Source organism: Rhamphochromis sp. 'chilingali', assembly GCF_963969265.1.
Source record: "Rhamphochromis sp. 'chilingali' genome assembly, chromosome: 4".
NCBI lineage: Eukaryota > Metazoa > Chordata > Actinopteri > Cichliformes > Cichlidae > Rhamphochromis > Rhamphochromis sp. 'chilingali'.
This window is the reverse complement of record NC_137948.1, coordinates 26,013,300-26,028,206: the sequence shown is the minus strand read 5'-3', so window position 1 is coordinate 26,028,206 and position 14,907 is coordinate 26,013,300. Positions and strand designations below refer to the sequence as shown.

The 14,907-nt window shown below is 40.3% G+C and overlaps 1 protein-coding gene across 6 annotated transcripts in view; it reads left to right on the top strand.

The window, feature by feature from the left end:
• inpp4b (inositol polyphosphate-4-phosphatase type II B) overlaps nucleotides 1-14,907 on the top strand; it is a 187,305-nt gene that overhangs the window by 100,871 nt on the left and 71,527 nt on the right. For all 6 annotated transcript variants that reach the window (XM_080879817.1, XM_080879816.1, XM_080879818.1 and 3 more), the window contains 2 exons: nucleotides 5,300-5,411; nucleotides 11,542-11,611. In XM_080879817.1, coding sequence (XP_080735943.1) covers nucleotides 5,300-5,411; nucleotides 11,542-11,611 — 182 coding nt within the window. The remainder of the gene's footprint in view (nucleotides 1-5,299; nucleotides 5,412-11,541; nucleotides 11,612-14,907) is intronic.

Sequence of the window (14,907 nt, the reverse complement as noted above, 5' to 3'; positions counted from 1 at the left end):
CATTATGCTGCAACTCATGAACAAAATGCCAAGATACTTAAATTCCTTCGCTCGGGGCATCGTCTCATCCTCTACCCAGAGGGAGCAGTCCACCGTTTTCAGGCGGCAGTAGCAGAATGATGCAGCAAATTGTCTGGCTGAAGAAGGAACTCGGTGCTAAGTGTGATTTGCGACCATTTGGTGTCTTTCTAAAAAATAAAAATTACATCACCCCAAGTCTGTCAGTTTCTTGATGTGTTCTCACATAAACTTCCAGACAGCAGATGTGCTTTAGGGTGTTAAATTCTGTTGAGATAATGCCTCGGCTGGTGGCAATAGTACTTTGTACGCTTAATAGTTTAACTAGTTTACACTGAAGCGTCCCTATAAGCCTTTACTGTAGGGAAATGACCATAATTTGATCTGCTCTAAGGTTTCTTTAGAAACAGAGCTGTAGATATTTACTAAATACTACACTGGCCCATGAATTAATCATTGAGTTTCCTGTGCTTTTCTGATAAACGCTTTCCTATCAAATCGCTTGCAGCTAAAGTTTTTCAAATTCAGTTAAACGTATAGCAATTGTCCCACAACAGTCATTAAGTGCCTACTTGTCAGCCGGAGTCTGGATTGATGTGACTGGCTGAAGAAATGGCATCCATTCTGGATATTTTTCCCCACCTTGCTTCTTCTGTAAAAATAGCTTATCCCAGATGGTTTCTGACAGCAGTTAAGCACTAACATAAAGTAAATGTAGTGTGAAGACAGTTCTCATCATGCAAGAATAGTAGTGTGTGTGTGTGTGTGTGTGTGTGTGTGTGTGTGTGTGTGTGTGTGTGTGTGTGTGTGTGTGTGTGTGAGAACTGGAACAAATAGGATGTGTTAAAACTCACAAATTGTCTGGAAGTATCAATCTTCCGCTGACGTAGCTCCTGTTCTGCTTACTACAGATGTATTGCATCCGACAAACAGATTAGTTTTCTACTTCAGAATTTTACAGTTTGATCTCATTGATGTATTCCAGTTAATCGGCTTGTTTTCAATAAATGTTTGCCTGCTTCGCCTTTCAAGTTTAAAAAAACATCCTGAGCCCGAGAGCCGTTAAAATATCCTTAATTCTAACACAGAACTGAATTTTTACAATGGACACAGAGGGTGTTTTACATTAATTTTTCATTCAGACTGAATATATTGCGCATGGTGTAAGTCTCCTTCATCAAGTGAAAACCAGGGCAGTTTTTTTTTCTCAGGGAATAAATTTCAAGTGGTCCAGACATGCCAGAGAGAGTGTGCTCAGTGTAAGTGTCCCCTGGTGATTCTGTCCAGCTCTATGAACAATGCCTGCAGTAGAGTCTTATTGATTGAGTCAGTTCCCCAGTTACAAAATGCCCAATTACTCCGAATCACATGATTGTGTCATTTATCCCTAATGAAAAAAAAAAAATCAGCATTAGAACTATGACTTCTAAAGCTGGCATTCTCCATTATTACTGTCTCATGTCCTAACATCTGTCCTTAGTAAAAACTAGCCAGGGCTATATTTAGCCACCGGTCCAGCTTTATATAGGTCAAGAATCCCATCCACACTTCCATTCCTTCACAACAAGGCTGTAGCACATTTGTTGCTGTTGTAGGATCCTTTTTGTATTTTTCTGACTACTTCTATTAACATTCAGCTTTAAGGTGTCCTCAAGAGCTCTTAAAAATGTCTTCTTTTGGCAAAACACAAATAGTTATTTGCGCGTTCTGGTGGGTAATTTAGTTTCTCACTGTTAAAGCAAAACCCCTTGCAAGAGTAAAAGCCATGAGTGTTTTTGCTTCTTTTCTGTGGCTATCAGGTGTTTCCCTCCTTGTGGCATCCCACAGAGAGAAAGCCTGAGAAAAACTGACGCTTTGCTGCTTTGAAGTGTTTTGATGAACTTTCCCCACCCACGGGCTGTTGAATTTAGCGTTATTGTCCTTTTCTTGACTTTGCTCTACAAACCTCTTTCCTTTTTTTTGGTCCACAAGAGAGCGGAAACAGGATTTTTGTTTGGTCAATTTTGCACCTGCGTTCATCCATTTAACCCAAGTTATCTAAACTTGTAGACTTCATGATCTTTGACCATTCGCTTATTTTCAGAGTGATGACAGGTTGAGTAAAAACTATTATGATGCCGCATCTATAGACAAAGACAAAACAATCAGTGTAAATGAGGTAGTGTGTCTCCAGACTGTACACCGGGCTCTGCGTTGCAGTGCAAGCCTATTATAGCAGGGTATAACTGCTCGTTTCACCAAACAAACAAAAAAAAGCAACCATTGCCATCTATCATCAAAGCACCAAAGAAGCAAAAAATAACAGTAGTAATGATAGTATTTCCAATAACAGTAGAAAAATAATGACAGAATAATATTACTGTGGAAAACATGTAACTCATAATGATACTGAGGTCGCTGCTACATTGCAACGCACCCATAAATCCAGCTAAACCACTGGGCTGGATAGACTTGCTCAAACCAATCAAAGTGGGAAAATTAGTTTTCTTGGTTGCTAAATGTGGTGGTTTGAAAACACAGTTGTGTCACAGATCCTATGTACAGAAACATCAAGTCAGCAACATTGCTCAGGTCGTTGCCTTTTGCTCATTTAACTGAATACACACATCTCTTTTTTTAAAGAGTTTTAATAGGTATGTGAACCATCAGCAGTCATGTTACTGTGTTTCATACTTTGAAGAGCCATGCCAAATGAAGTTTAGTTTGTTTTCACCTGAAGGTAAATAATAATCGAGGTCGGGCTTTTACATGTTCAGTCCAAAGACAAGCATGTCAACTGCAAAACTGGTGTTTCTAAAGAGGCTGTGTGGAGCAAATAGATGATTTCTTTGTGTGTACTCAGCTTCCTGCGACCCTGGATGAATATGCCGTTAAAAAATGTGTACACAACCTTTTGTAAGTTCACAGTGAGGTAAGCCTGATGAAGCAGCTTAACTTTAAAATGTTACAGCCTAACAGAAAAAGGAAAAAAGTTTTTGGGGGGGCATCATTAGTGGAAAAGATATTGTGTCATTAGTAGATAAAAACTGTACAAGAAGCAAAATTAAGATATGATGCTCAGCCGAAGCCTCCCGTCTTGTACAGATAATTGAAAGTATTATCATTTGCACTGTGCAGTGTATACAGTGTGTACTTAAGACATATAGCTCGTACATTTAGAGCTTATTAGTGCAAACTGGCCATTTGAAACAAATTGCATTGCATGCTCCCACGCTGGGAAATGTATCCGTAAACTACAAGAAAGCCTTTCAAAAGAAAATAACTGTTAAATGTAAGGCACTTCCCTGATAACTAATTATTTCTCAAATTGTGCCAGATTCACAGCAGACATTTTAAGCACATTATTTTTGTCACTTGAACAAAGCCATCTGATTAAGTGTTGTCATAAAAGAGATCCTGGGCCCTGGGCCAATTAGATTAAAAAAAGAAAAAGAAAAAGATGGGCTCACAGGCAAAGAACAATCTGCAGATTTGTTTCCATGCCAGCTCCAACAGACGGAAAGTGACGAGGAGGGAGAAGAGGAGGGAATGTGGGAGTGGAGGGGGAAGGGTCTTTTTTTTTCTCCAAACAATGTCTTCTTTTTCAACAACAGCGCTCATCAAAACCTTCTAAGTTAATCGGAGGTCACTTCATGCTCGTGCTAAATGGCTTTAGTTAAAATAAAGGGGTGCCTCTGAAGACCAGGCATCCTGTCAGAAGTCTCTAACCTCTTCTGTGCTTGTTTTTTAATGGAACAGAGAATTGGCTCTGCAGTGATTGAGCTAAATCGAATCATCCCAGCCCTTTTAAATAGGCTGCAGAAGAGTCCTTTTCCTCACAGACAGCAGTAATATAAAAGAAAATTGTATTTGAGTAGGTGCTGAGTTTATGTTTGGCTGCAAATCAAAACAAACAAAAAAAATCCTAATATATCTCTCAAAGGCATACTGTAAGTTAATTACGTTAAAGCAATTCTAACTGAGTCTCTTGTCCACCTAAATGGGGAGTTTCATTAGTGGATTGCGGCGCAGTAATCTAAAGAGTAGGGGACCACTGTAACCCCTAAGGTTTGCCTTGGGAGGACTATCACAGAACACGATGTGTGTTAATCTCCATTTCCTCGATTATGTGTTGTCCGCTCTCAGCACATAATGTTTGTTCAAAGTCAGGGTGACTTTCTTTTCCCGTGCTTGGGTCCTCTGTTGCGCAGGAACGGGAGGGGGCACGCTAAAAAATGGGGAAGAAACAAGAAGATGAGCAGAGGAGTAAACACTGAGACAGGTGTCTGGCAAGGGACAATGATTGGATTTATAAACCGGCCAATGTTATTTTCTCTGCTTGGAGACTACTGTAAGACATTAAGTGCTAACTGAAGCTCCCAGGGTCCCACTCCACAGACACTTTCCCTTCACTCTCCAACCTCTCGATCCCCGTCCTCTTCTCCAGTTTTCACTCACATTGCTTCCCGCATCTCCTTTCTTACCTTTTTCTCACGGGTGCCTTTAGATTTTCTTCTTTTGTGTCTGCCCAAGATTGATTGGCCTCGAAAGCATCCCTTTTGCTTCCATCACCATCCTTGCATTTTCTTCTCCTCGGGCAGGGGTGTGTCATCCATCCTCCTGTCTCCCCAGACCAGTGGCTGATGCACAACATCCAATATTTTCTCCAGCTGGAGTGGAACTGAGCACATTAGGGATGGGTCTGTTAAGGTGATCAGACTCGCTCCCGCTATACCCGGGAACCATTTTTCTTCATTTGAGAGCGTCTGTCTTCCTGCCAATACTATAGATTTTCTATCAGCTCCTTAATCATGGCCCCATGATTGGGAAAGTGATTAGTCAGGTCTCTCCGATATGAAAACTCTAGTATCAATTTTCATATCTGTCGGGGCACATAGCCTGGTTTAATAAACCACTATTTGAACAGTTAGATGAAACGTTCTTTCCTTCACCCCCATCAGCTTCCTGCTGAAGCGCGCTAGGATTTTATTCTGCATGCAAAACTCCTGGGCAAAATCTGTCAGGAAAAGGAATCGCCGCAGTGCAAGCGTCCATGTCCTGATTCCACTTTTTACTCAAAGCTTTATAATTTCACAACCTGTGCAAGGCTGGAAATAAGCTTATTAGGTTTGCTGAGTCAGGGGGGGCTGACATGAAGATGAATATTTCTGAGGCCCGTAGAGGGGCAGTAGCTAGAGGAAAATATCATTTAACAGATGAGACTTTTATTTAACAGCTTGAATGAAGAGGCCAAAGGTGAATGTATCTTTTTCTCTCTCTCTCTCTTCATGTCTTGCTTTAGGTCATCTGATGGTGTGTGCACAGCAGGAACAGTGGTGGTGAGTCGTCTGAAGATGGGGGAGATGGAGGAGGTTGATGTGGACCAGATCACCACAGACATACCGTCACAGAAGGTAAGGTTAGCGGGCTGACTAGACGAAGCAGGAGCGGGAGTCTCCATGTGCCAGACGCCTCATGCTAATACTAGGATTAGACAGGCACTGCACAAGTCCTCCAATGAGATTAAATAAACTTCAGTAAAACCTAATAGGGATTTACAGGATGTGAGTACGTTTAATGTCTGAATGCCTATATGTTGATACCGAAAGGGTTTTAAAAGAATGATATTGACACACATACACTCACAAATCTATTTGTGTCAAACCGTTATGCATTCTTCTCTACTCTTAACTGGGCTCTGAGATCACACAACGTCATCATCAGGAAGTTAAAAGAGGAAGAAGGAGTATTCTCCTTCAGAGTCTGAGTTTTTGAGGTGCCACCAGACCGAAAGTAGAGTTGTGCATATGCACTCCTGATTTGATTTCTGCATTTCTCTGCACATTCCTAAGAGGCTGTGATTTGTCAGGTGAATTCATGCTGTAGATCTCAGGGAAATCAGTTAAAAAAAAAAACAAAAAAACAAAGCTCTTGGGATATTTCTCATCCGTAAATAGGAACAGCTTTGTAGAGCAGCACAGAGGCCTGCTGTTGATTTCCTGTTTGTGTGGATAATTGTGTGTTTTTTGTACGTTGTGTTTGTGTATGCGTGTGATTCATGTCTTATATAATTGACCGAGGGCCTCTACATGGCTGACTGGCTTTCTGTTCTGCCCACCCCTGTTAATGGTGCAGGGAGGTTCCCTGCTAGGCTCCAGCATGTCACTGAAAATCTGCCCATGTCGCCTTGATGAATGTGTTGCCCTATGCGTGTGCGTGTGTGTGCGCATTTGTCTTGTCACAGCATATTTCCTTGTGTGTATCGTTGCTGTTGTTGAAGATGAAGGAAGGAAAGAAGGAAGGGCTATGACAAATCCAGGGGAAGGCTCACTTTAGACTCAGGACTCTCTTGTAGGGAAGTTCTCTTATTCCCTCCTTGTTCAAGGTACCTTAGTCATGTTCATGTGCTGCTGCCTAATTTACATATTTGCACATGCTTGTAAGTCTGTGTTTGATCAGTCCGTGTCATCGCTTAGGTGGTTGCTGCTCATGAATATCCCACTGACCCTGCAAAAATAATCAGCTGAAGCAAGAAAGATACTCCAGTCACCTTTGATCTGATCTCTTTACATATTTTAGCCTTCAAAGAGCCATCTAACAGATGCTGCCTACCGTTACAATGGGACTCCTTTCGCAGCTGAGGCCCTTAGCTCATTGTTAATACTTATCATTAGACGAGAAACTTGCCCAGTAAAATCTGCCCATTCTGTCCAATGGACACAGTTTACTCTGGAGTTAGTGTGTGTGACTCTGTGTGGCTGCTGTTGGTTGATGTCTGTTTTATTCAGGATCAGTTTCTGAGCTAGGAGAGGTGATGGATCGTCCCTAGCAGTCATTAAAGTCCTTTTCTGGGGACAGATTTGGCTGTCTGGCTGTGTTAGATGGTTCATCAGACAGGCCAGAGCTGGGATACAGCGAGCATGAAAGATTGCTAGTTGTCAGTGGTTCACGTTGCTTTGATGAAGAAACCCAGGCATAATTCAAAAAAAACATCATTTTAACTGGTGTGCATGTGTGTTTTTATGAAAAGCAGAGTGTAAAGTTAAGAGTACAGCTTCACCTCCTTTCTGTGTGAATTTGACTATTTTATACATTTTAAGGGTCTGCTACATTAAAGCCCCAGGGTTTGTATCAGTTTCTTTCAACCTTTTCAGGACCAAAACCTCAAGAATAAAAAATGTAAGAAATAAGTTAATGATGTGCCACTACACTGTAGGCTTTGGTACTCAGAACGTCTGGTTTAATAACTGTTGGCCACAGTAGTCCAGTGCAGAAGCTCTAACCCTAACTCAGTGTTATTTCACCCAACACAAAAGTCAGAGTTGCAGCTAATGTATCGTCTTTGTTTTATATTAGCTAAAACATAACTTTTGTCTAGCACTAAAATCATGCAATCCTGTAATTACCTTACAGGGTCAATGACAGTCAATTTTTTATTTTTTAATCAATTAATATACTGGGGGAGGTGGGGGTCCATGTCCATGTCCATGTCTCATTCCCTTTCACCTTCATTACCTCACCATTACAACACCGCTGCTTCAGTGTGCAAACTACCACCAATTAAATAAATGAGAAATGAAAAGGATTCAGACCATCACATTTTACAGGAAACACAAAAAGTCCTAGAAATTAGGGCTGGGCGATATGGCCTAAAATCCATATCGCGATATAATTTGAAGCACGTGTGGTAATGATATATATCGCGATATATTGTGTTCTTCTGTCTAACGTATTTTCCACACTATAAGGCACACTTAAAATCCTTTAATTTTCTCAAAAATCGAGTGTGCCTTATGTATGAATTCTGGTTGTGCTTACTGACCTCGAACCGATTTTGGTGTGCAGAAATCTGTTAAAAAATGTTTTGATGGATTGTCAGAGCATTACGGCTGCCGTAGTAAGGAGCTTCGCGGAGTAATCTGGGTCCAAAGCTCCGTCTCTTCAGGTCCCAAAGTCAAACGAACACTGAGAGTTAAAAACGGTTTAAATTCTTTCATCTTTAATAAAATCATCAGCGTTGCTGCTTTATCGGGTGTAACAATTAAGTTTTACATCCATGCATCCATGAAAACAGAATTTATTAAATTTAACGGAGTTAGAAGTTAACAGGAAGTTAGCTCGCTAGTTTCCACCTAAACATGACATACCATGTTCTGACTGAGAGATTTTTGAAACTAACTAAAACGTACAGCTCTGCCACCACTTCCGACATAAATGAAGACAGAAAACTAAACAGCAGTGGCGTTTGCAGGGTTACTGAAGTTGGACTACCTGGTATATAATGTTCTGCTACGGGATTGCTAGCGACACAGCTATGTTAGCATAACATTAGCACAGTGAAGCTGGAGGATGAACGCCAAGTTTTTTTCCACTTGATAAAAGTTAACGTGAAGGATTCTGGTGGTTAGGGACAAATGCAATCGTATAGCAGGATGCTATAGACGGGCCAGACTTCAGTCAGGAGAACAACTGAGATTATTCATCCACAATAGGAGGTTAGTTATTAATATACTGCAACAACATGGGAACAGTACAGCTGCGAGAGAATTCAACATTAATGAATCAATGGTACTGAAGTGGAGGAAGCGCAGTTTTTGGCTTTCCCCATATTTCAAAAGTGCTTCATCTCTTTGCTATGACTGTCGCCCGGCATAATTTGCAGATGATAATGGTTGTAGCCACTGCGATGCTTTCGACCGCGATGCGCTATCGCGATAGAGCGGTATAGTCAAAATCTCTATCGGTGGCCAAATTTATATCGTTTCTATCATATATCGTTTATATCGCCCACCCCTACTAGAAATGTACCTGTTTAGTGTCTGTCAGATTTTTCCCTACAAGAGATTTGTAGCTTCTTAGTTCACCTTGTCGAATTGCTGTTATGCATCGGACCTGCGGTTTGCGACATCCTGCAGTTCAAAACAGTTAGAAATAGTAAATTCACAGTTTGTTGCCTCTTCAACTGATGGAAGAGCAGCTGTAATGGTCCAACAGAAAGTCATTAAACCGAAAGTCATTTAACTCCAAATGTCTGCTGTTGGTCTCTGTAAATGGAACAGGATGTCTTCCTGTACAGAGATTTGGGTAAAAGAGGGTGACAGACTAAAGATGAGGACCTACAGGAAAGGAATTTACTTTAGTGGAATATTTATTAATTCTTTCTTTAGACTGACAGCGGTTTGTGCTTCTGCATTTTGACATTTTCGTCAAATTAAATATTGGAGTTAAATCGGTGCTAAGTTGCCGAGTGTCTGAAGAGGAAATGGTGAGTGTGGGGATATTGCACATATGAATTTAATAATAACTACATTACAATTTTATCTTTTCTCTAAAGGTAACGAGTACGTAATCCGTTCCATTTGTTTGTCTGTTTGTTAGCAGTCTAGCGTCCACAGTTTTCAAGAGATCAGTTTTAAATTTTGTGTGATGGTAGATACCAATTACAGCTTGAACAGGTGTAACTTTGGTGAGAGTCAGGTCAAGGTCAACATCACCCAGTGTGAAAATCTGTAAAAACTTGATATTACCCAAAGTGTTTTATGGATCGTCTTCAAACTTCACTACAATATACCAGCCCCTGGGGGACTTGAGTACCTAGATTGGCTAAGCATTTGACCTTGACCTTCACTGTTATTGTGCAAGGTCAAAATTGGCCTTCTTACTTTGCAGTAGCAGCACTGCAGTCTCTGGGTGTTACTGAGGCTTAACTGTTAATTGTCTAAATCTGAAAAGGTGTAGATAAAGGCCTCAGGTTGGCTTGGGGGAGATCCTACTTACCATAATGCTTTCTGGGCTGTCATTTTCAACCAGTGAAATAAAACCAGTGTTTCTACTAATTCTGATGTCAGTCTCCACTTCATGTTGCAGCTTCTGAGCCAGGTTGTAACAGTGGGAACACCCACTTTTTCACAAATCACACAAATTTTTAATAATTGTGTGTAACTTAGGCTACATCCACACGTACACGGGTATTTTTGAAAACGGAGATTTTCCGTTTTAGTTTTAAAAACTTATCCCGTCCACACGTAAACGCAAAAATGAAGGAAAATGCTGCTAGGAACATGCCAAAGCAACAGGTGGCGATATATTCCTAACCGTGTAGAAATGTTGGCCAATCAGAAGTCTAGAAGCCTCGGTGGGAAATAGTAAACATAGATGGGGCATAGAAGCAGAACCAAGTTGTATGTGTGGAGGGACAGTAACTGTGTGTATATATGTAAGCATTTAAACACTGCAGAGAGTACAATTAACAGTAATAGTATTGTAGAAATGCATTTCACCGAAACAATAACGTGGCGCACAGTGTGACGTCAAAAAAGGCGCACACCTTTGACGCTGCGTGCAAAAAATGAGTTTTAGTAAATACGCCGTTTACATGTGGACGAAAGGGGAAAACACATAGAAGAATCTCAGTTTTCAAAAATACCCGGGTACGTGTGGACGGAGCCTTAGATAAGTTATCAAGATTTTGTTTTTAAAAGGAAAAAAACAGAAAATATTTAACACTCAGCCAGAAACAGAGTCGCCCTCTGTTGGCCTTTAAAGACAGCTGCAGGTTTATGGCACTTCCACATGCTTTATATTTTCAGATTGTCCATATTTTTCCCTCTCACACCCAGCTCGTCACATCTATCCCTTCGCTGACCCTGGTTCTGTCCAATGTTTCTTCCTGCTAAAAGGGTTTTTTACTCCCACGGTCACCAAGTGGTTGTTCATAGGAGGGTCATCTGATTGTTGGGGTTTCCTTTCTATCAGTGTAGATCTTTACTTCACAATATGAAGCACCTTGAGATGATTATTGTTGTGATTTGGCACTATATGAATACAACTGAAATGAAAATTAAATTGAATTGAATTTCTTCCAAAGTCTTTTGCTTGCTTGAGAAATTTCATTTTGGAAAATTGCACCTAAACTAATTCAGAACATTAGAGTATACTGCAAGTTTTATGAGAGTGGATTTTTTGTCTCTTGTTGGTTACTGTTGTAATGATTAAGCAATGAAATAACCACATTAAAAGATATTGGATCTTTTGCCTAGTAGGACACAGTAATTGAGAGATTAAAGCTGTGTGGTCTCCCATCTCTCCTAAGTAAAACCAGGTAATTTACTGTATGTCAGTTGATAGTTTGAAATTTTGAAAGTTTGAAATTTACCAGCTGAAGAAACCGTATATATTTATAGATGTATATGTATAGATAGAAAGATAGATATGGGTTTTTTAATGTAATTATGCTTATGTGAGCAGCTTTATGGTTCTCTAGCAGAACACGGATCAAACTACCGGAATTTTACCTGCTGGCTACAGCTTTGGTGCTAAAGTACCTCTCAGTGTGTCAAAGCTAAATTAGGATTTTCAAACTCGAGCTGCCACCAAATTAGAGTATATGTCACATCAAGTCTCAGTGTCAGGCTGCACTTAAATGTGGTTGCCGTCACAGGCGACAGTTTGTGATCAAAGCCTGAAAGCACATCAGAGAAATGCTTTACTGTTCATGCTCATGTTTGCCAGTTTTCATCTTGTCTTTTCTTCTGTTCTTTCCAGTGTCCACTGGTATGTGAGTCTGCGCACCATTCTTGCACCGACAGAGAAAATAACCCATTGACCGGGCCAGGTATGAGTCACACCCTGAGCACCTGTAATTTCACCACTTATTGCTGGATAATGTTGCAATAAAAATGCCTCTAATTTCCCCTTCTTGAAAGAACTCTATAATGGCCTTGAAGGAAAGGCTGAAAGACTCTATTATAATGCATTTAATACATTAACATCATGTAACGTCTTCATCTAAAAGTCTGTTAATGCTCTGCATCTGTTTAACCTTGAGTAACTTCTCTATGAATAACATTTGAAGTCTATGCTGTGTCCTTTTTCTTGATTAAAGAATTTTATCTTCCCTGCTTACATTTACTATGCGCCAAAGTGTTTTTAGACAGACAGAGACTAGTGAGAGGTGTCTGACAATGTTAGCCTGCTCAGTTCTTTGTAGACTAACTAAAGATGATCAGAAGATGTCATATGAGCTGCGTGAGACTAATTTAGTGGTAACACAGAAAGTCAGCTCACTCACTGGTTAGAAAAGAGAGCATTGCAGAGAGAAAATGAAAGACATGTAGACGGAAAAGCGTGTGACTTGAAAAGGTCACAACTCCTGCTGTGTTAAAACTTCACAGCCCCTTTTTCAAAGGAAACTTGGGAGACACACATCCATTTGTTCCACACATCCATTTTCTCCTGTACCTGGATCCCCTTAGCCTCCCCGAGCTCCCCAGCAGCCGCACGCCTGTTGTCATGGTGTCATTGCTGCTTACTGTTTCTACTGTGATTAACTAGTGAACTGCAGCCATGTTTGCAGGTGCACATCTGCAGCCTGTCAAAACAATACCCTCCCCACAGATACAGCCAGATTGAGTAACGCAATTTAGTCTTCCACTTTTATTACCTTTCAAAATAAGCATGCAGAGAACGGGGAGATAGCAGAGCCCACGCGCAGCAATTCTCGGCAAGTCATTTTCTTAAGAGGTGTCAGGAAGGGAAACGGAGGCGTCTGATTGGTGGACAGATTAGTGTGGCGGCAGGGGGGAGTCCGGGGGTTAATCCGCTTCGCTGATGGGGGTGGAAGTCAGCAAACTGTTGCTCCGACGATTAAGGCTGTGCCCTCACCCCTTTCTCTCCATGTATCTCCTCATTTATTTTTGTCAACCCATTAAAGTTTTTCGAATCCCCGTGCCAACGATTTTTGATTTTCACATTTCATTTAGATGCAATTATGAACCCTCTCAAGAGTTGTTCAGGCTAGTCATAATTAAATTGTCATTAATTTCAACATCTTAAGCGCCGTAGAAAAATAATATTAAGCCCGTCTGCAGTCTGTCTGACTTATCGTTATTGTCCTTAAGAGAATCTCTTGCTGTCTGTGTGGAGTTTTTATAGTGTAGTAGCCTGTCTACTGCTATGCAGTTAAGTCAGTAAAAAGTCACAAGATTAACACTAATAGAAATGCCTTTCGTGCAGAGCTTTGGAAAATCTTTTGCTGCATTTCTTGCTGTGCTTGCTGTGGTTACTGTATGGTAGTTTTCTCTATTTGATTTCAGTATATTCTTTGCTATTCTCATCATCTAGATATCACATAAAAAGCATCCAGCACATGGACCATATGTAAACCCCACAAAGACAACCCCCAACAAGAATGGGACTTCTGTTCTGTACCCTGATCATTTGTTTCTCTTTATTATCATGTTTAAATTCCTGAGTGGTAGTACACTTTGTTGGAGAGTGGATGTCAACCATGGATTTGTTAAGAATAATTAAAAGCTATGGAGTTGTATATGCATTTGTAATATCTATATAAAGTACCAAAACAGTGTGGGGGGATGGTATCAGATGGTAAGGAAGAATGTTTGTTCATGGTTTTATAACACCAAAGGAAGTCTACAACACAAACCGATTATCCAAACTCAGTTATTCTTGGATTTGGTCCCGAAATGATGACGTTAACCAAACAATCAAATCCAGTCAGACTAGCATGAAATACTGTTGGCTGGTGGCGAAGATGGGAATTGTTGGAATAGTTTTTAACATTTTTTATTACAGTTGTTTTGTTTTGATTTGTAAAGGTTACCCAGTTTTTACTAAGAAACTATCTTTTATTAAACCACATATAAAGCTGCTGCTTAAGTCAGTCAAGTAGCACATTGCATCACATTGCATCCTAAATGAAAACTCTTACCACATAAGGACTCCCACTGCCGTGTGCCTTCTGGAACCCATCTGAAGGGCATCGCTGAACTTTAACACTCGAGGACAAATGACGTAGCAGTGTGAGGATTAATGGCTCAGACACTAGGTTTCAAAACGAGGACTCAGACAGACGACCTTGAAAAAAACAAAAAAACAACAGTTTACTTCCATCAGTGTTATAGTGCTGTATAAGGGCTTCTTATGGGGACTGTTTTCTGCACTGCCAGTAGGAGCATGAGTATGGCTTCCATTTATGAATTAAGGCAAAAAAAAAATTTGATTTTTTTTTTCCTGCTACGCATGTTTGACTACCCATTGCAAGATTTTCAAGGTTTCACTCTGAGTGCTTCAGCTCTGCAAACAGAAAGGAGTACTACACACAGTTTAACCCATATGGAAAAGATATATATAAATCTTATAAAGTTTGTATCTGTCTTGTGTGAAACTTGTATGTAAAGCATATAAGAGTGAAAACAGATATAAGATCCCTTGAAAAATTATATAATGAAACTTGTATGTTTTGGATACTTACGAAAACAATGTATGAAAGTAATGAGAAAGTGGCCACTTTCATGAGTAAATCATGTAAGCCTTATATGATTTACTCATGAAAGTGGCCACTTTCATGAGTAATCACATATAAGTTTTTACTATTTCTTTTCCATATGGGAAGGCTCACAGCTTTCTTGCCCTCTGCTGCTAGCATGCAGATAAGAGCATTAGAGCTGTTTTTCGTTTCCAGCCTTCAATTGCTGCTATTAGCCACTCTCTGCAAGAAAAAAAATAAAGATGGGACTCAACGTGAATCAGTTTTAATGGAAGAGCTGGGCACTGGGGTTCGTAAGGAAACTTTCAAAATGATTCAATGGACCGTTCCTCAGCGTTGCACAATAAATAAGCAATTAATATGGAAATGGAGGAAATAATAAGGCAAAGATTAGTAGGACAAGGTTACGTGTTTTGCTCTGCTGTGCTGTCAACTGAAGTATAGAGAGAGTAAGAGAGGGAAGGAAGGCCTTGAAAAATGAGAAACTTCTTATCTACGGCAGACACCATTATTGATTATAGAATTTAATTTGTGCTTCATACCTCACACGACTTTTCAAGACTTTTGAAGTCTATCTGTTCTGTCACGTCCTTGAGGCCAGCAGCTGTCAGAGCTGATGTAAA